This window comes from Rhinolophus ferrumequinum, chromosome 16, assembly GCF_004115265.2.
Source record: "Rhinolophus ferrumequinum isolate MPI-CBG mRhiFer1 chromosome 16, mRhiFer1_v1.p, whole genome shotgun sequence".
NCBI classification, from domain to species: Eukaryota; Metazoa; Chordata; class Mammalia; order Chiroptera; family Rhinolophidae; genus Rhinolophus; species Rhinolophus ferrumequinum.
The window spans coordinates 14,221,165-14,242,252 of record NC_046299.1 but is presented as its reverse complement, the minus strand read 5'-3'; the positions used below and the strand labels follow the sequence as shown (position 1 = coordinate 14,242,252).

Genomic DNA, 21,088 nt, shown 5'->3' with positions numbered 1-21,088 from the left:
CTGGATGATGCTGGCACACAGTGCTCAGCCCCGGATTGCTCATCATGAACTTGTGCTTGATTCCCACAGGTATGAGCGTCCGGAACGGAACGGACAAAGATGCTGATGCCCTTCGCAAGTGCTTCCAAAACCTGGGTTTCAACGTGACCGTCTATAATGACTGCACTTGTGAGAAGATGAAGAATCTGCTGAAGCAAGGTGCTTGCCTACCCACTCCTCCCTTAGTCTTTGCCCTGCCCCAGCTGGTGAGAAGGATGCTTTCCCAGGACACAAGGATTTCAGCATGGGAAGCCTTTCCTTCCTCAGGACCACTCCAGATCTGTCTCCAGAGTAGGAAACTTAGATCTCTCTGTTAGAAAACTTAGATCTCTCTCTACAAAGAGAAAATCAACTTAGATGACAGCAAGAGAAGTAGGTTCTGTATATACAGAACCGTCTCAATTTCAAAAGGCTAATTCCTGGAGAAGTAACAAATCTAGGTCGTTCTGCCCAGAACAGAGTTTAAGGGTAAACTTTTCTCTGGTGGCAGGTAGAGAAGAATAATCCTCATATACCTCAGAACTACTTTACTCCATCCCCCAGCCCCTGGCTAGCACCATTCTGCTTTCTGCCTCTATGAACTTGACTCCTCTAGGGACCTCATAAGTGCAATCATCAAGTATCTGTCCTTTAGTGACTGGCTTGTTTCCCTTAGCATCATGTTTTATTTTCTTTAACAAATAACTTGCATGATACTTATTATGTGGCCTGCCTTGCAAATATGAACTCATCTATTAGGTATATTGTTTCCATTTTACAAACAAGGACACCAAAGCACAAAATGGCAAAGGAACTTGCTCAGTGTCACAGACCTGACAAACAGCAGGGCCACCCCCTTCAACACCCCAAAGTGCCTCCCAGCAGCTGCCTGAACCCCTCCCACACTTGAGGCTCACTTCTTCATGAGGCAAGCCCCATGCTGGTTTCAGACTGAGTGAGAAGTCTAGAATTCTCTCTCTCTCTGACTTCTCTCCCCGGTCCTCCTCTCTAGAGGATTGCTCCTGCCCCTGAACACCCCTTTGTCCGTGGCAGCTGCCAGGCTGGAAGGGAAGACTACAGCTGAGGACCCACAAGACTTAGGTTTTAACTTTGCAATGTTCAAATCGCTTGCTTGCAGCTTCTGAAGAGGACCACAGTAATTCAGCCTGCTTTGCCTGTGTCTTATTAAGCCATGGAGAAGAAAACTTAATTTATGGAACAGACGGCATGATAGCAATAAAGGACTTGACGGGCCATTTTAGGGGAGATAGATGCAAAAGCCTTTTAGAGAAACCCAAACTCTTCTTCATTCAGGTAATCCCTTTTCAAAGTCAGTACAATTGAAAATTGGAAAGATTACCGAGTCACTTGGATTGTATCCTTTGTACATATCTACGTGCTGTTTCCATTTGGGTATGAAAATCTGGGTTTTGTGTTTCTACCTCTAAACACTTGGCAGCTGTATTTGCTTCCGATACCAAATCATGAGGGTTTCTTGAAGACTTTGAATACTTTTATTTGCTTGGCTTACTAATTGAATTTAACATTCATTTAGGCATTCATCAGATTTATCATTGAGCTCCTAGGACATGCCTGCCAAGCACAGTTCTAGGGACGGGGACACAGCAGGGAACAGCTCCCACGTTGCCATTCCCAATCCCAATCCAATCCCAATGTGGAATGATGTCTGCTTTGATCTTCAGGCGTGCCGGGGGACAGAGCTCGATGACGGGATCCAGCCTGACTCGGGGCCCGCCGGTGACACCGATGCCAATCCCCAGTGTAAGATCCCGGTGGAGGCCGACTTTCTCTTCGCCTATTCCACAGTCCCAGGTACCACCTCCATTGTCTGCTAGCTGGACCATGCCGTTCCACCGTCAAACTGCGGCAGTGCTAAGTTACTGCAAACGTAGTGGCTTCACACACACACATGTACGTCTGATCATACGGTGCTGGAGGTCAGAATTCCAACATGGCTCGGCAAGGCTGCGTTCCTCCTGGAGGCTCTCGAGGGGAAAATCCACGTCCTTGCTTTCCCAGCATGGTCGACTGTCCTGCATTCTGTGGCTCACGGCCCCCTTCCTCCAGCTTCAGAGCCAGCAACTTCACGTCCCTCTGACCCTTTTTTCATCCCTACCTGGCTCTCTCTGACCACAGCTGGGAGAGGGTCTCCTCTTTTAAGGACTCCTGTGACCAGATTGGGCCCACCTGGATAACTCAGGCTACTCTCTCCATCTCCTTTCCATAACCTTAATCACATCAGCAAAGTCCCTTTTGCCACGGCAGGCAACATTCAGTCACAGATTCCTCAGGGAGAACATGGACGTCTCTGGGGGCCATTATTCTGCCTAGCACAGGGATATTTTCACTTTACTCTCCAAGAGAGCAGAATTCTCTTATTGCTATTCTCATTGGTAATTGGAAGAACAGACATTTCTATAGTATTTTAAATTTATACAGTGTTTTTCATATTTTGTACCTCATACCATCCTTACGATAACTATGTAACTGGTTAGGAAAGGTGTTACTGCTGTTCTAATTTTACAGATTAAACAAATGAGCTTGGGTGAGCTTAAGTGATGTGTTCAAGGTCACATAGATATTTCGGTACGTAATAGAGGTATAGATCAGACCAGAATTCCTTTACACTGCAAGTTATATAAACAGGCAGCAGAAAATGCTAGTGATGAGCGGGCCTGCTCATTATTCACTGAGCTCCGTGTTTGCCTGAGTCAGTTCAATGAAAGGCCTTCCTTTGTTTGGGGAAAAAACCATCACTAAGTTAGAACTCTCCCAGCTGTAGTAGTATGTCAAATGCTTTACACAAAGGTCTTGGTTATAGTAAATAGATCATTGTGTTTGGGAAACCATCTCTGGCAGGACCTATAGATGGCATGTTGTGAGAATGATAACTTTACAAATTTTAAAGATTGTTTAAGAAAATAATTTGGTCTTCCTGCTCTTGAGAGGGAAGCAGTGCCATTGGGGCATCCATCTGCGAACAAACGCCATGGTAGCATTGTAGGTGCTTTGAGCGGGGTCTGGGGGAAGTAAAGGAAGAAGCGTGAACTCTCAGGAGGCAAGTGAGAGAGTCTTTCCTAATAAAGAGCTGCTGTAACTGAGTCTTAAAATCAGACGGGGAAGGGGGATGGTTTAACCAGGCAGAGTGCTGAGGGGTCAGCTGCCCAAAGCACTGGTAAAACTCAAAAGGCAGGACCACAGGGTGTGTTAGTTAGCTCAAGCTGCTGTAACAAAACAAAACACAGACTAGGGGGCTTAAACAACAGAAATGTATCTCTCACAGTTCTGGAGACTAGGAGGTTCAAGATCAAGGTGCCGGCTGGTTTGGTTCCTGACGAGGGCTCTCTGCCTGGTTTGTAGATGACTGTGTCCTCACGTGGCAGAGAGACTGAGAGAGACAGAGGTTACAGCACAGGCTGTGCCAGGGCATTGCAAGGTTCAAACCTGGACAGGTAGGCAGGGAGCCCCACTGCGGTGGGCTTTCTGTGCTGTGCTAAGCAGCCTGAACTTCACCTTGAAACAGAGTGCAAGGGAACTCTTTTCGGTAGGAGAGTCACAGGATGAGATCTGCATATTAGAATCGTTATCGCAGAGACCATATAGGATGGGTTAGAGAACATGAACCCAGGGGCAGTAACGAAATGGAGATGGTCGTACATATCTAGCCTCAGCAGGCTACTCCACTGAATGAGATAACTTGTGTGACAACCCCCACAAATGAAATGCATTGTCGTACTGCTTATGCCTCAGTGCCCAGGTCTTCATGCTGGCAGTTGCCAGTACTGTGTGCTGCAGGAAAGAGCTCTGAGTGTACCTCAGTCACGTTACACAAATAGGTTATTTCTATTTCTTACACATTGAGTCAATAACTGATTGCCATAAATGATAATACGACTCAGTTCTCATCAAACTGGTGTGCCTTATGACAGTGAGAGGAAGAAGCACAGCTCGTCACACCAAATACAACTTTCTGTTTCACACTGTCTTTTTAAGTTGGGGTATGGAGGTGTTAGGATCTTCCCTGCCCCAGACGAAAACTCGAGTCGGTCCACAGCTTTGCTGCTCATGCAAAGAGATTAGATAATATTGCGGTCACTTTTAAAGTCACCGTCACAGTACTTAACCAGGTTGTCCAGTCTGAGGTACCAACTAAAACCCCACACCTGACTTGGCTTTACATTTCTCCCAATTCCAAATCAGCCCTGCAATCAGGCTGAGGTGTTAAGGGGCCTCGATCCTTCAGTTTGCTCACATCCTCTCCCACTTGCCAAATCCGTTTTTCAATTCTCTAAGGTCAAAGATGGGAGGGAGGGAGGCAAGTTAAGGTCCCGTGGTCGCCTGGCTGCTTGTGCTGTGGACCATTGAGATGATAAAACCTGGTGCTTTCCTCCTGGGCGTTTTCATGAGACCCCGGGTTACCTGGGGCCCACTCTTCCTTGGCCCTTGGATTTGCTTCTGCATTCCTGGCTGTGCATTGTGGGCAGCCTCCAGGGTACTTATCCAGCCTCTTTCTGCTGAGGTCCCCTTGCCCCTTCAAGAGATCCTGGTGGACATTTATGCAGCACAAATGGAGAGCCAGCTTCCTCTGCTATCGACCATCTGTGGTCCATGAGAAGCACACCCTTCGCCCTACTTGCTGGCCCTCCCAGAGCAGCACGCTCTCCTGGCTGTGCCCCTGAGGCAGTTAGTTGGTCAGTCACCTGTTGCCTCTAGATTTCTTCAGCAGGAACCAGCCTCCAGTTTTCCCTCAATAGCAGGGAGAATTCTCTGCAGTTTCCTGCAAACTTCCGAGTCTTGGATTAGAAAGGAGCACTCACCCCAAAGTGTGCCGAGGAGTTCCTGAGTTAGGGAGTGGTTCTCCAGCATTGCCTTTGGAAAGCTCCATGTGCCAACTTGTCTCACGCTCACGTCGTTAAATATCTGACATGTATCCGTCCCAGAACACCAAAGCATTTGTTGAGCATCTTCACACGATCCTTTAATTGTAAAATGTTTGCTCTCTGAGCACACCGTCACAATCCTCATTAGGGACTTGCATGCACAGTCAGTGAAATCCTTTCGGAAAAGCACAAGTGGAATCATTTCAGAAAAGCCCCAAACCCTGAGAGCTCATTCTCAGTAGTGAGCAGAGCCTCGGCCAGGTCAGCTCATCTGATCTTCTCTTTCCTCTCCTGTTGAAGGCTATTATTCCTGGAGGAGCCCAGGAAGTGGCTCCTGGTTTGTGCAGGCCCTCAGCTCCATCCTGAACGAGCACGGAAAAAGTCTGGAGATCCTGCAGATCCTCACCAGAGTGAACAACAGGGTGGCCACGCAGTTCCAGTCTCAGTCTGATGACCCGCGCTTCCACGAGAAGAAGCAGATCCCATGTGTGGTCTCCATGCTCACCAAAGAACTCTACTTCGGAAAATAACCATTCCAGGGGTGTGCTCTAGCTCAGCAATGGATCATTTATTTGTTATGAATGAGAGTTTCTCTCTCTCTCTCTCTCTTTTTTTTTTTTTTGGATGCTCTTGAAATATCCAGAAGTTCTAAAGGATTTTAATGTTAGGAAAATGTATTGATTCAATGGGAAACAAACTCTCTGGTGCTGTCTTAGGGTCTCTGAATTTTCAGAGACTTTTTTTTTTTTTAACAATGGTTTCTACTTGATGACTTTGTAATTTTCTATTAAGATTATTTTCTGATTATATTATTATTCTTGTTGTCGCACTTAATACATACAACAAAAATGACCTCTGCAGATGACTCTTGGCTGTGTCCACCGTGGTTGGTAAATCATCAGATTCCTGTTTGTGCCTGGCAAAGAGAGTCGCAATGCTTGACAAAACACAGCCGAGGGACTGTTCAGTCCCCTGTATTGCAGATAGTGGGTATTGAGTGTGTTTTGAGTGACTTTTCTTCAGTGGTTTGGGGCAGGTTCTCGAGCAGAAATTCCCCGATAAGTTAGGAAAATAATGTAATGATTCTAATATGTATCCGTCCGGATCCAGTCAGAAAAACAGAAACCGTTCTAGGTGTTTCAGTACAGGGAATTTAGTAGAGGAAATTGACTTGCGTAGATGACAAAAGAGAAGCCAAATAAAAGGTGGGTTGTGAGGAGGTGTGGTTCCCTGAGTCCAGAAGCTGGGGTCACCCACAGGAGCTGGAACTATGGTAGGGGCTATGTGGTGAGCACTACGACCACTGATGAGTTACAGAAAATGGAGCCATGGCAGGGACAAAGCCAGGGCAACACCAGATGAGTTGGAAATGGAGAAATATCCTGTTATCACTTCTGCCCTTGTCTTCCTCCAGCACCTTACCTTCCGCCCTACCTGGAATTCAGCTAAGAAGGGCCCTGGGCAGTGTACGAGCAAAGCAAGAGACAGTGAGGCAGGGAGGAACAAGGAGTGGATATAAGCCTGACCATAATGTGAATAGAAGTAGTCATAATCCTTGCTGTGCAACGACCCCGCATTCAATCATTTATTCATTCAGTCATCAGATAATCTGTGTACGAGTGTTGCCCACGATGTGCAAAATAATCTCTCTTAGTTTTAAGATATACCTGGAACTTTTTAAGTTATTCCAAGCCTTATCTTGAGTAAATTTTGTGTTAGTGGTGTTCTCTTTTCAATTTTTAATAAATTACTATTTTATTCTCTGAATAACTGGTTAGCAGACAAATGTTCATATTTATTGATTAAAGTGGTTACTTAATTCCTAACCTGCTCATTTTGCTTTCCTTTTGCAGTGTTTTATGGCGATCAGAAAATGAGAAAACAGGATAAGACTTGACCTCAACACAAAATATAATTCACATTTCTTTTGACGTTAGAACACTAAGAAAACAATAATCAATTTCTTTGGAAGCTGAAACTCTTCATATAAAGGATTAACCAACTTATAAAACTGTTTGTGATGGGCTGCCATTTATTAATTTGGCAACAAAATCAGATGGTGTAAAAGTATCTTCTTTCACTAGGAAAACTAATTTAGGGCCAGTGTATTAGACTTGTCCCTGGTGTCCTGCCATCTAAAATATACCAAATGTTCAAAATTTAAGTGGAGATCATGAATCAAGAATGGGCAAGCATCTATCCTACTTTTCCCAGAATTCACAGGCTGTTCTGTGGAAAATAGACTATCCAAAGTCCCTATCATAAAAATAAATGTGCCTACGTGCATTGTCATTTGAAGTAAGAATCATAGCACTCTAGTTATTTGCCTTGGAAGCTTTAGTAAAGAGAAATGACACCAAGTGTCAGTGTTAATTTTTTTTTAATTCTCTGACCAGTTATAGGCATTCAGTTTATAAATAATGAATATTACCTCATGTCCCTTAGTCCAGAGACATAAATCACTGTTAAGAAAGAGCCTTCATCCTTGACTCCTTCATGGGGCAGACACTTGTTGACCAAAATTAGAAATCCTATTCCAAGCCTGTGTTCAGTCACAACCTTCATTCTTAAACTTTATGATTTTTTATCATCTGAAATTCTGATGACAAGTTACCCTAAAGGAGAACTCCATCCTGGTGAATATACATTCCTAGTTGCCATTCTTGTTTGGAACTCAAGCCCCCCTCTTGCCAGAGTAACAGGCAGAGAGAGCCCTGTTGTCATGTGAGGAAGAAAACAGATCAGTGGTGACCTTATGGGCTTAGATCTGTGTTTCTCTTTGGTTTTTTTTTTCTCGGTGCCACTAAACTACTGTTGTCAGCTTTAGTCCTGCCCTGAGCTTTATCTCTGAGTAAGTTTTCCCTAAACCATCATAAGCCTGTTTTTGTTTATAAATTGCCCCAAATAGGTCTCAAAATAAAGTGCTGAGGTTCAGTGTATCTGTGGCTTGCAGCCTCAAGGAAACCCAGGCCTGTGTGAGAAAGATAATGATGTCCGCTGACAAGGCACGGACACTGGTTGACAAATCTTTATTTTGTCCAATCTTGCAGTGTGTCATCTGAAATCTTTTGTCCAGCTACTCTGGCTACCAAGGATTGCCCGTTGACTTCCTAGGCCCACACCCTTCCCTCTAGCTTTCCATCTGTCAGACCCTTTTCCAGCCGACATATGGCTGGGTGAGAAGCTGTGATGGTCACCAGTTTCAAGCAGCAGTTCATCTGTGTATTAGGCAGGGTAACACATAGTATTAACGCAGGTATCACTCATTTCTGAAGGAATGTGATCCTTCAGAAATGTTCTTCAAAGGTATGCAAAGTGAAGACTTTGCCTCATAAATATTTGAGTATCTTCCCCTGAGAGCTTGGCGGAAACACAGAGCCTCAGGCCGCGCCCCAGACCTACTCAACCAGAATCTGCATTTTAACCAGATCTCCAGGAGATCTATGTGTTCATTACACCGTGAGAAGCTCAATTTAGAGGGCAAGGATCACTTGTATACATATTGTTGCTTCCCCTCTGCACTGCACGTGGAGCTGATGACGTATATACTTAAAAAGAATTAATGAAAGAGCATACATGTTTTGGAGCTTTCATGAAGACATGATCTCAAACATCTCTGAACCTTCAGCATATCCTCTTGTAAAACGACATGATACCCTTACTTTACATGGTATACTTTCTATGCCCTTCTCCATGTTAAATGAGCCTCTGTTGAGCGATGTAATAGGATTGTTTATATGTTCTCAAAGTTTCCACAAATGTGAATTGCAGCCTTTAAAATGTCTTCATAAACAGAACAGGATTAAGGGAGCCATTCCTTGCACGTTTTCGTTGGCGGCAGGCGCTGTTATGCATTGAAGCCACAGAGTTTGTCTATTCCCATCTATCCTTGGAGCCAGGGGACACAAAGAGAATTATTCTCTCTCCCTGCCAGTGTACTATCAGGCCATGGATCACCCTTTTGATAGACCTCAGGGCTTTGTTTTAAGATCAGATGGCAAGTAATTCTTTTTGATTCAAATCATTCACATAGACACGCCAAGAGCACATTTGGAAGGGCCCAGCAAGCACCACAGTCCTGATGTGGCCATGCAAACTCCACTCGCTTGCAGGGTCATGTATGAATAGCCCTCTAAAAGTATATGATCAACATCTGAAGACACAAAAGCCAAATATGATGAGTTGGCTTTGGTGTGACTTTTGGTTTTATATGGCACTATAAATATTTATGGAACTACAATTTTCTAATAAATTTGTTTTAAGCATAGAAAAGCCAAACTGTGCCAAAGGATTTAGATTTGGAAGGTGCATGGGGTTATGGCTGCAGACACACAAGGCTGAGCATTTCTTGCGCCTTGATGGTCCAAATCGTGGATGGCATGGGGGTGAGGAAAGATTTGGGAAAGAGGAAAGTGTCAACAGTCTGATAGGTTTGGTCTGAATTGCTAGTTCCAGCTTAAATTGTTTAAGGCATATCTAAATCAGCATAGCATCAAGTTTTTATCTCAGGATCTAGGGTTACCAGAGGTGTTTTAATCATCAGTACTTAGAAATTCGGCTCTGAGTCCAATCCAAATTCCAAGTCCAGCCCTGCCATTTGATTTTTTAACACCGTGTACCCTTAGGCAACCCTTCAGTTTCCCCATCCACACAGGAGGTTAGTAACATTGTGAAGATTAAATGAGAGAACGTATGTGAAGTGCTTAGCACAATGCCTAGCATAAAACACTCAAAATGTAGGGATCAAAGACGACAACGACGATGAGACAACTACAAAAACAACATGAAGTTTATGGACAGGGCAAGAGTAGAACACCCTCCACCCTCTTTCTGCTTCAAGGACTGTTCCCTTGACTATGTCTTCTAGTCTATGCCTTTTAAGGTGAGGTCTCTCAGAAGTGCAGGGAGACCTGCACCAAAATCTCAGTACCAAAGATTGAGTTACGCACCAAACTTTTAAACAGCCTTAGTAAATGCCAGGAGTTGTGTTAGGGGTGGGGCGAAAAAGATGACTAAGAAATGATGCTTTCACCAGAGGCAGTAAGCACATCACTAGTAAAACAGTTGCTGTAACAGAGTTGTGTGTATATTCCTCTCGAATACAGATGAGGGGGGTGTCCCACAGCTTGGGGATCCAGAGAGGGATTTCCCAGAAGAAACATCCACTCCTTATCTATTTTAGCTTCCCAGCAAGGCTGAGAAAAAGCAGAAGAGAAGGGGAACGAAGGAAGGTCAGCAGGGAGAAGATGGTTCCTTTACTCTAGTGATTCTCAAACTTGAGGGTACCTGAGAAACCTGGAGGATCTGTTAAGGAAACAGATCCCTGCGCCCAACTCACCCCCATTGTAATTAAGTATTTCTGGGGCAGAGACCAGGAATCTACACATTTAACAAACCTGCCTGAAGATTCTGATGTAAGTGGTCCTAGGGTAGCATGCTTTATACTGATACCCAAGGTTCCTTTACAGATCAGCCAGCAAAGTGTGAATTAAACTGCTGGAAAAGACCACCAAAGGGCCACCCATGCATTGGTTATTCACAGACCCCATCACTTAATCAGGTTGGGCAGCTGCAACAAATTGCCATGGACTCAGTGGCTTGAACGACAAATTTTTATTTCTCACAGTTCTGGAAGCTGGAAGTCCAAGATCAAGGCATTGGCAGCTTCAGTGTCTGGTGAGAATCTGCTCCCTGGGTCATTGACTTCACCTTTTTGCTGTATCCTCACATGGCAGAAGGGGTGAGGGAGCTCTCTGGGGTATCCTTTATAAGTGCACAAATCCTAGTCGTGAGGGTTCCACACTTATGACCTACTCACTTCCCAAAGGCTACACCTCCCAATACCATCACATTGGGAATTAGCATTTCAACATACGAGTTTTGGGAGGACACAAACTTTCAGTCCATAATACTCGACTAGCCATCCTACCCCCAGTTTGGCAAAGGCACAAATATGCTCAGAACTAGAGAACTCTTGCCCAGGAACTTCCAGAGCCTGAACAGGAATTTCGAGCCCAGGGCAACTTTTGAGGAAATCTGTGAAGTGTAAGGGAGGAGTGGACCGGCAGATAGATTGCAATGAGTGGATCCAGGTGCACTAGCTTCTCCAGCTGGTGTCAGCAGGCACACCTCTTTCCTTTTCCTCTCAAATCACTTAGGCAATCATTTCTAAACAAGATGGGCCACTTACATTTTGCCAGTACCAGTTAGGTACCCCAATGCAAAATGCTCCCTTGAACAATATTACTGGCATTTTTAAAGGAACTTTTCTCTGCAAACACCTTTCATAATTAGTATTAATTAGACGACTATTAAGTAGGGAAGGAAAAAAATGATTCCCAAGTGAATGTTTTTTATGCTAGGGTGTAGGACCAACTGAAAAGCTTAGGAAAAATCAGCTTTTGTAAATGATCTTTTCTGAAGCTTCCAGCTGTATTAAGTGCTGACAGTTTTTAAGCACTGAGATGAAAGAGACAGAGTCTTTTTCTTTCGTATTGCTAATTACAATTTTGCTTGGCATTAGAAGCCTGCTTTCCTCTTGAGACATTTGCCAGCACACATTAATTACACAAATATTTACAGACTGCTAAAGCACAGGGGCAGCTTATACCAAAAAAGATGTGGAACACTTGGAAAAAAAAAGCTTCTTTGACATTATATTCGTGGCCGGTTACCCAGAATCAGCATAAACTATTTGCCCCTTCGCCTCAGCAAATGTGTTTAAAGAACATTGTCCCTGGGTTGATTTAGTGTGTCCTTGGCTGGCAATGGCTGCTGAAGTCTTTCTTCAAGAGCTTTGTGGGTGACACTTCTTTTTTTTTTTTCAGGGTTAAAAATAAGGTTTCCAAAAATACAGATGCATCTTATGGATTGCTATATTGTCAACACTTTTCATCTTCCAGGCCACCCGCATGGCATGGAAGAGGTTTATCTAGTGGTTATTCCAAATCCCAGGAGCTTCAGAAGGCTAACTTGAGCAAGCTGGAAAACATGAACAGCAAAACCCCCATGCTCAGTGCCATCTTGCTTTCTTTCCATGCTAGTTAAGAACAAAGGCGCTGGAACCAGACAGCCCTGTGCAGATCCCAGCTTTGGCACTTCCAAGTTATGTGATCTTGAGGAATCTCTCAAGCTCTCTAAACCTCTGTTTCTTCATCTTACAACAGAAAGAGTTCTACAGCGGTATCTAGTTCTACACCTGCCTCCAGGGGTCTTGTGAACAGTAAATGAGCTATTGAGTGCCAAGCACTTAGCACAAGGCCTGGCACTGGGGAAGTAGTGAAGAGTGTTTGGTCGTGTTGTGTAAACCAGCCTGACCTAATAACTAATTGAGGCCACAGGAAAGAGATTAGGAAGGGGGAGAAAGGGAAGTGCCAGAAGATTCTAATACACAGAAGAAGCTCTTTCTGAGGATAATGGCTACTCACGTTAAGGAAATGAAGAATGTGGGCAGGAGCTAAAGCTGTCAAGTTGCTGGGAGATCATAGGGAGGCAGAGCCATGAGCCTAAGCTTCAAAAAAGGAATGGGTAGTAAGTGCAGAGATGTCCCATAAAATACAGGGTGCCCAGTGTATGCAGGGTCTTAGCTCCCGCTCCTGGCACAAGGATGCAGGATATGGTGAAGCCAAAAAGGATAAATGGAACAATAGATGGGGGTGTCATGCCACTATATTCTCGCTGGCCGCTGGGTTGGAGATGCAGGAAGTAGGATCAACACGATCCGCAACCCATAATCCGCTTGCTAACTGCACTTGCTAACCGCAACCCGCCGTCTGCTTCTCTGCCAACCAACCAACCCCCTAGTGTAGCCATGGCAGTTATATTGGTGACTAATGGCGAACCAGTTACAGCTGACGGCCAACTATCACAGCTGATGGCCATCTACTACCCGAGCCAGCACCTTTCCACGTGAGGTCGAGAGCCTGGAAACTGCAATCTGAGACTCTGTCCCCACACCCAGTTAATTTGGAATTTCAGAAAGAACAACATTTTCTTAATGCAAGTATATCCCAAATATTGCTCAGTTTAACTGAGCGTTCTGTTTTGGTGAAGTTATTTTTGACTGCTTTGCTTTGTTTTGTTTTGTCTTATTGTTTTGTTTTTGTTTGTTCATTTGTTTTGCTCAGTTGGGCCACCCCAGCCTAACTCTGCAGACCACTGCTGCAGCTGCCATCACCTCCTCTTGGCCCCGAATACCCGCTGCACAGGGCTGTTGGGAAGCGCTGCAAAAAATGTGTGGGAAAGGCTTTGCAAACTCTAAAGAACTGAAAATCAAGTCAAGAGGCGTTTCCTTGGGTGGGTGTTGTTATGAAAACTCTAAGTCATGAAGCAAAAGCCAGGTTTTTGTGAATTTAAGGAGCTGTATGGAAAATTCCAAGGAGTCTAGAGAGTTTATTCAGAAGGGGGTGGGGTTCTAGGACCCTAATGAGAGGAACTACATGGGATGCTTCTCAACCGTGGCTGTACCTTAGAAGTACCTGGAGATCTAGTCCATCCCCAGTGCCCAGGCAACACCCCAGACCAACTAAGGAACTCTGAGGGTGGGACCAGCAATCAGCATTGTTAAACCTCTCCACGGGATTCCAATTTGCAGCCACGCTTGTAACCCAGTGGTAGAATATACTGGAGAGGGGTAGGTTGAACAGTTTAGAAACTTTGGAGCCTGTGGAGGGTCCTAAAGGACAACATACTCTTTAGTGAGAATGGATGTAAAAGGGGAGCAAGGAAAAAAAAAATGAGAGGAGGGAATTATAAAGACATATATTCCATCTGCTTAAAAAATAAATAAATAAATTTTAAAACATTTAAAAATAATACAGAGGGTACCAAAAAAATGTATATACATTTTAAGAAAGGAAAGAACTGTCTTAAAATTGTAATACTCAATATACTCGTATACTGATAACAAAAGATAAATACAAGTCATGTGTATACATTTTTTTGGCACCCGCAGTATATGTACCAAGGGCAAATGAGTATGGCTATTTTTAAAACCAGGAGATGTGGATGTGTGCTAGAAGCACTGGATTAGGTAAGAATACCAGGTGAGAAATTTCTGTAATTAATCAATCAGCACCTGACAGCCACATACCCAGTGGAACAGTGGCCCCTCTCACTTGAGAGAGCAAAAGATCCATTTGTGATTGAAAAGGGCTGTGTTGGAGGATTTATACTTTCAGTGGAATCACAGTGGGTTCACAATTTCCCTTCTAAGTTATGACAGGACTTGTGGGAGCTGAAGACCAATTTCTCTTTCAGGCATAAAGATATAGAAGGCGTGGGTGGTTATGTAAAAATGCACTAATTAGTGTTCTGAGAAAACCACACCTACACAAGAAGCCATCATTTATCTTTGACTAACCATGTGTGGGGACAGAGTCCCAGAGAGCAGTTTCCAGGCTCTCGGCCTCACGGCCTCATGTGGAAAGGTGCTGACTCGGGTGGTAGATGGCCGTCAGCTGTGGCTAATTGACCATGAGCTGTAACCAATTAGCCAATTAGCCACTGATATAACTGCTTCGGCTGCGTTGGTTGGTCAGTTGGTTGGTTGACAGGCAGAGAAGCGGACAGCAGGTTGCAGGTCATGTGGATCCAGCCACCAGTGAGACTATAGTGGCATGACTGCCATATCTATGGTTCCGTGGGTGTTCCTTTTTGGCCTAGCCATATCTTGCGTTTTCATGTGGGGAGTGGGAGCTGAGGCCCCACAGGCCGCCTCGCACGACAAATGGCACAGCGAGCAGGGTCACCCACACAACACCATGGTAGACACCTAAATGAGAAAAATATATATGTATATGGACAGAACAGGTAATAAAACAGTCTTCGTCCTCATAGTCTTTATATTTTAGTGGAGAAGACAAATAGTTAATATAATTTCATACAGTGAGAAGTGTTATGAATAGCAGGATAAGTAGCTCAGAAATGGTGAGGTGGGAGTTAAGTTAAGCTAGATAGAATGGCTAGAAAGGGAAAGACCTCTCTGAGGCCTACATCTGAGTAGAGTGAGGGAGTGGACCACGTGGCTGTGTGAAGAAGGAGGTGCCTAGGCAGAGCAAGCAGTGAGTGCAAAGGCCCTGAGGCAACTACCACCTGGGCCTGTTTGAGAAACATCAAGAAAGCCAATGCCGTGGAGCAGGATGCAGGGAAATAAGGGTGGAATGCAGTCAGGATCAGGTCAGGTAGGGCTTTCAACCATGTAGAACCCCTTGGATTTCATTCTAAGGTGATGGGAAGACATTAGGGGGATTTGAGCAGGGAAGTGATAGGATCCAATGACCTATTGTAAAAGATATTCTGGATAGCAGATGAAAGAGAGAAAGAACAGAAGCAGGGAACAGCCCAGCTAGAAGGCTGTTGCAGTGGCCTAGGGGAGAGATAATGGGTTGGAGTGGCCATGAGAGTCATAAGAAGTGGTCAGACGTGGGCTTTATTTTGAAGGTAGAGTGAGCAGGATTTTCTGACAAATTTGAAGTGAGAAAGGGCTAGAAATCGGGGATGACCCCTAGTTTATGGCCTAAGCAGGCAGATGAAATGGTGCTGGTTACTGAGACTAGGAAGAGGTTTGGGGGGAGGGGAGAGAATGATGAAAATCAAGATTTCTATTTTGCGCAAATTATTTAAGTGACCTACTAGACATCTATGGCCGACCCTTACATTAAGGGTCCAACATCCATTCTCTGTATTAGTTTCCAATTGCTGCTGTAACAAATTACCACAGATTTAGTAGCTTAACACTCATTTATTCTCTTAGAGTTCTGGAGGGCAGAAATATAAAATCAAGGCACTGGCAGGGCTGTGTTCCTTGTGGAGGCCTCAGAGGAAGATCTGTTTCCTTGCTCTTTCCAGCTTCTAGAGGCTGCCCACATGCTTTGGCCCTTGTCCCCTTCCTGCATCTTCATAGCTAGCAGAATAACATCTCTCTCCTCTGACCTCCTGCCTCCCTCTTAATCACCTTTGTGATTACATCAGGCCCACCCAAACAGACCAGGATAATCTCCCCATCTCAAGATCCTTAATTTACTCACAGCTGCAAAGTCCCTTTTGCCCCGGGGGGTAATATATTCACAGGTTCCAGGGATTAGGATGTGGACATCTTTAGGGGGGGTGGGGTGCATGATTTAGCCTACCATATGTCTCTACTTCCTTATCCTCAAAACCCTGATTGAGGGGAAAATAGCAATGTGCCCAACTAAAGAAACTACACTTCACAGACCTATTTGCAGGTAAAGGTGACAAGAGCATCTTCCCAAAGGACACTGTAGCAGATGCTGGTGATGACCAGCCATCCTCCCTCAAACCAACCACTTCAGTGCACTGGCCTGCTCTCAACTGCCAACACCCACATGTTCCTCTGGACCTCTCGGGTCTCCTGAGCCCACTTTGCTACGTGTACATCAGGCCAGAGGTGCCAGAAGTTAAGGTCTCTCCCTCTGATCACGGACAGAAGTTGGTCTATAAGTATCCCAGCTCCCTCACCCCTGGGTGGATAAGGGAGGTGGGTGTCGTACACGGCTTCCAGAGTGTCCCAGTGGGATTCAGTCCCGGTTACCCTCAAGGGTATCTTACCCGCTATCACACCTTTTATCAGCTGGCTTCTCTTCTTGGTTTTAAAACAGAGGAAACAATATCTGTCCTGCCTCCCTCACAAGGTTTTTGTGCAAACAGAAAGAGATATTGTCCAAATGCTTTGTAAAAGGTAAATTGCAGAATCAATTAAGATGGTGGTATTATGAGACCCATAGATTATTAGGCCTGTTAGGTCCCGAGAGGTCATCTGGTCACCTTCCACCCGCTCAGGGGTAGAAAGGAGACAAACCCAGTGAGTTGAAGGAGACCAGAAGCGTAAACTTGGTGTCCTGGTTCTGCGTCTGGTGTGTTTTAACTCCATCTGATGTTTATTACCAGGTTCTCTCTCAGATGATTTCTGAGCCTCCTGGGGCCTCTATTTACTCCTGTGAAACATGCAAAGAATGACCTGACACCCACATTGCCATATTATATAAAGTACTTTGGAGAGTCTTCAAACTCAAAGGGGAGCCCCGCCCCTCCCATTGGAGGTGGGCTCATGCACAAACTCATTTGTAAATTACAGACACAATGCCCTTGATTCATTTGACAAACACTTATAAAGTGCTTACTACATGCCAAGCACTCTCCTCAGTTCTTAACAAATATCTGCTCATTTGATCCTCATAACAACTCTGTCAAGTAGGTACTGTTATCATTCCCATTTTAGAGAGGTTAAGTGAGTTCTCCACGATCGCAGAGCACAACAATGAACCCAGCCAGGCTGACTCCATGTTTGAAAATACTATGCTGTTCTGAGTCCTCTCCTTCTTTCCTTTTTCCTTTTTTCTCCTTTCTCCTTTTTCTCCTTCCAAACCCCTCCCCTATCTCTGTCCCTGGGAGAATTCCTGATGTTCAAATCACAACATCGTTCAACCAAAATTATTTCCATCTGCGCAAAACAAACAATGTCATGCACACCGACTGAAACCACCAAGAACAATTTTTATTTCTCCTAACAGGAAACTCCAGAGGAAGGATGGAATTCAAGCTTTCTCCTTGCTTCCCATGAATTCCTAGTTCTAGAGAAACAGTACCAAGGATGCCCAGCAGTGATGTAATTGATGTCAGTTGATGTTACTCTTTCACTGGTGACAGTGACAAAGGCATATTCAGTATCCGTGTGCTGAATGGGCGTACAACACGCGGTGAGACAGTCTGCATTGTTGATAACGTCACACATCAAGGTCATAATTATAATCAGAGTTGGATGGGTACTTTGAGCTCTTTGATGAAGGGACAGCAATGAAATTATGAGGCCCAGAATGCTGGCAACCTACGCAGTGTCACACAGTGGGTGACATAGCAAGACAACATCCCAGGCCAACTGATTCCAGCCCAGGACTCAACACAATCAGTGGTATGGGAGAGCCCGGGGTCAGGCTTTGGAGTCAAGACAGACCAGAGTTTGATTTCTTTTGGTCTCATACACTATGACTTTGAACAAGCTATTTTTTCTCTCTCTAAATTTCAGTTTCCTCCTCTGAAAATTAAGGAATCAGAATTCTTATCCTGCCAAATTGTTGGGATTACATGAGATAGTATATGTAAAAGAAAAATTCCCAATAAATGTTAGGTATCATCCTGTAATAAAAAGCGTTCAGTTGTGTTTTGGTTAAGAAGCAGCAGAACTGAGGAGCACTTGCATGACAGGGAAGCACAATTATTCACAAAATCATGGAATAAATCATGTTCATTTCAAATGAACAGCGGGTTGCTTTTTTTGTACGAGGTCTTCCACTGCTATGTTGTTTACAGGTCACTGGAGACAAGAATGGAAACTATGCTCGCATTTCATAGGTAGGTTTACTCTTCACAAGTCTAGTATTTGGTGCCTATGCCAATTTTTGGTTGCTTGCAAGTTTTTATATTATAGGTGGCATCTGCAGCACAAAAAGCTTTCCTAGGCACCTGTAGAATACAATAAGCTTCTTCCTCAAAGAGCTTTATAATACTGTTAGGAAACTATCACCAAAAAAATAAATAAATCCTAGAACAGGTAGGCTGAGTGAGTGGGTGGGTATGTGAACGGACGCACGGATGGATGGATGGATGGATGGATGGATGGATGGATGGATGGATGGATGGAAGGATGGATGGATGAGAGGTCCACATGTCTGTCTTACTGGTTTATAGATATCCTTTCCAAAGAAACACAATCTTGAAGCAATTTTATCTCTCCCCCTTTTTGGTTAGGTTTCTGGATTATGACAATGGCTATTGACACACTTCCAGTTCCTAGGTAAGTGGAGATCAGCATAAGCTTTTTATAAACTACTTAGAGCAATAACCAACAATACCTGGTTAAAAACCAAGTGTAAAAATACTAAAGACTATTTCCAGAGTAGTCCAAAGCTGACCTAAAGAAACATACAAGGAAATACATTCCAAGAAATTATTTCCCCTAAATCAAACAAAACCTGCCCTGCGCAGCAAGTGTTTTATAAATTAATCATTTCTGCATGTTTGAAGTTCAGCTAGTTTTTCTAAATAAAGAAACCAATAATATCTGTACCCTCCATAGGGTGCAAAAGGGGAAAATAGAGAAATAACCTTTGTTGAATGTTCACTATGTATCAAGCACTGTGGTACACGCTTTTTATGTAAAATCTTACTTAATTTTTGAAAAGATCCCGTGAGGTCAACATTATCCACCCCATTTTGCAGGTGAGGAAACAGACTCAGAAAACTTAACTGGCCAAAGCCACTCGATGATTACTACCTGGCAGAGCTGGTTCAAACCCAGTTAGTTATACTAATAAAGATAAAGATTAACATTATGCACTTGCACTTCTAAAGGTGATCTAAGAAGGTAAACTTTATTAGCCACTACCTCTTTCTCCCTAAAAAATTTTAATATAAATCAAAACATGCCGTAAGATCCTTTGGTGGCCAAATACCAGGCAGCAGGTCTAAGAGTGGCCATTCATAGCAGCCTGCTTATTTTTAAGGATTGTTGGGTGGCTGTGCAGGACAGCCTGCCTAGTGCCACCCTGTTGATGACAACTTCATCACGCATGAATAAGCAAATCTTCCTGGAGACCCTTGGCATACACAAAGGCATTGGAGAAGCCAGGCTTTTGTTTCCTCATCTGGCACAAAGGAATCTTTCCTACCATCCCCAGGAAGACATTGGGAGGATCTGGGTGGGTGGGAAGCAAGCGAATTAGTTTAATGGCCATCACTGCAGGAGGTCAAGGCTGGGCTGGCACTGTTCTCAATAGGAGTCACTGTGACTGTGGTCCAAAGCCTGGCAGAATTGGTTTTTTATTTCTTTCCTGTTACTGTTTTGTTGCTAGACAGCTGGATGCCAAGGGTAATTCCGTGCCAAGTGACAAGAAGAATGAAAGCCCAGGGACTTCCCCTGGGATACCAGTTTTCATTTCCACTTGGGACAAGAGTGAAATCTGTCCTAAGAAGTTTGGGAACTTCCTGTTGGTTCACATTTCAAACAGAGCTCATACTTTAATCCTCAGTCTGGTACTCAGAGCTCAGAGGGAGCAGGGGTGAGTCAGGGGACCCAGGGGCAGAGCACTTTGCAGAGAACTGAACCAGTGACCTCCTGGCTTCCAGTAAGTACTGTTTGGTGTGACTAGTTTGGGTTCTCAAGGCTGTAGTGATCTAGAAGCTTAATGGAGTAAAATTGCTGGTATGGGCTCTTCCTCCATAACCTTTGTGGGACTTACAGTCAGAGGGAAAAGGACCTCTTGCTATCACAGCCATCAAATCTCAAATGACATGACAATGGCCATCAGGTTGGGCAACAATGACAGTCGGTAGATTCTCCTGAATGAAATCAAAGGGCTAAGTCTGAAAGATTTCTCATTTGGGGGCAATGACAAGAAGTGCAAGCCGACCTATGAAAAGATTTTATTCTTCTTTTTCAGATGTGGGGAAGAGAAAAGTAGTTCAGACACCAACTCTCAAGTTAGAATTCTGACTCTGCTTCTTTTTAATTATGTGATCAAAGACAAACTGCTTAATGTCTCTGGTAAGTTTCATCAGCTGTAACATGGGTATTGGATCATTATAAAAATAGTTAAGTTTTATAGTATTGTTATTTATGTATAAATCTAATGAGATTTTATATATATAACATGTTTGCTTACATGAAAAAAGTAAACTTTATATAATAGATTTCATATATGTATATATTTCATATATATGTAGACGTACTGGATTTCATATATAATATAAAATTTATATAGATAACATGAAATATATTATATATATATAAAGTCCAGTGTATGTCTATATATATATATATATATATATATGACATCCATTACGTACATATATGTGAAATGTATTATACAAATTTTGTTTAGACGTGCCTGGAATGTATTAAGTACTCAATCAATGCTAGTCGTTATTACACAATAATGGAATCATAGACTATCTGGGCTGGAAAGGACCTAACAAGTAGTGTTTATGAAGCACCTAGTAGATACTGAATGCTCTTTGCCAGATTATCTAAAGCAATGCTGACAGCAATCTTATGAGGGTGGTAATGTTTCCACTTCCATTGTACAGATAAATAAATGGAGGTGTAGAGAGGTGTCATAATGTGCCCAAGGTCACATCTCTCATAACTGATGGAG

The 21,088-nt window shown here is 43.7% G+C and overlaps 1 protein-coding gene across 3 annotated transcripts in view; it reads left to right on the top strand.

Moving 5' to 3' along the window:
* The window catches only part of CASP7 (caspase 7), a 33,451-nt gene extending 26,706 nt beyond the window's left edge, over positions 1–6,745 (top strand). For 2 of the 3 annotated variants that reach the window (XM_033131292.1, XM_033131290.1), the window contains exons 4-7: positions 70–198; positions 1,157–1,332; positions 1,722–1,851; positions 5,220–5,449. In XM_033131292.1, coding sequence (XP_032987183.1) covers positions 70–198; positions 1,157–1,332; positions 1,722–1,851; positions 5,220–5,449 — 665 coding nt within the window. Of the gene's footprint in view, positions 1–69; positions 199–1,156; positions 1,333–1,721; positions 1,852–5,219 lie in introns of all 3 variants that reach the window. The other variant, XM_033131293.1, reaches the window with a different exon arrangement.
* Positions 6,746–21,088: the final 14,343 nt, after the last annotated feature.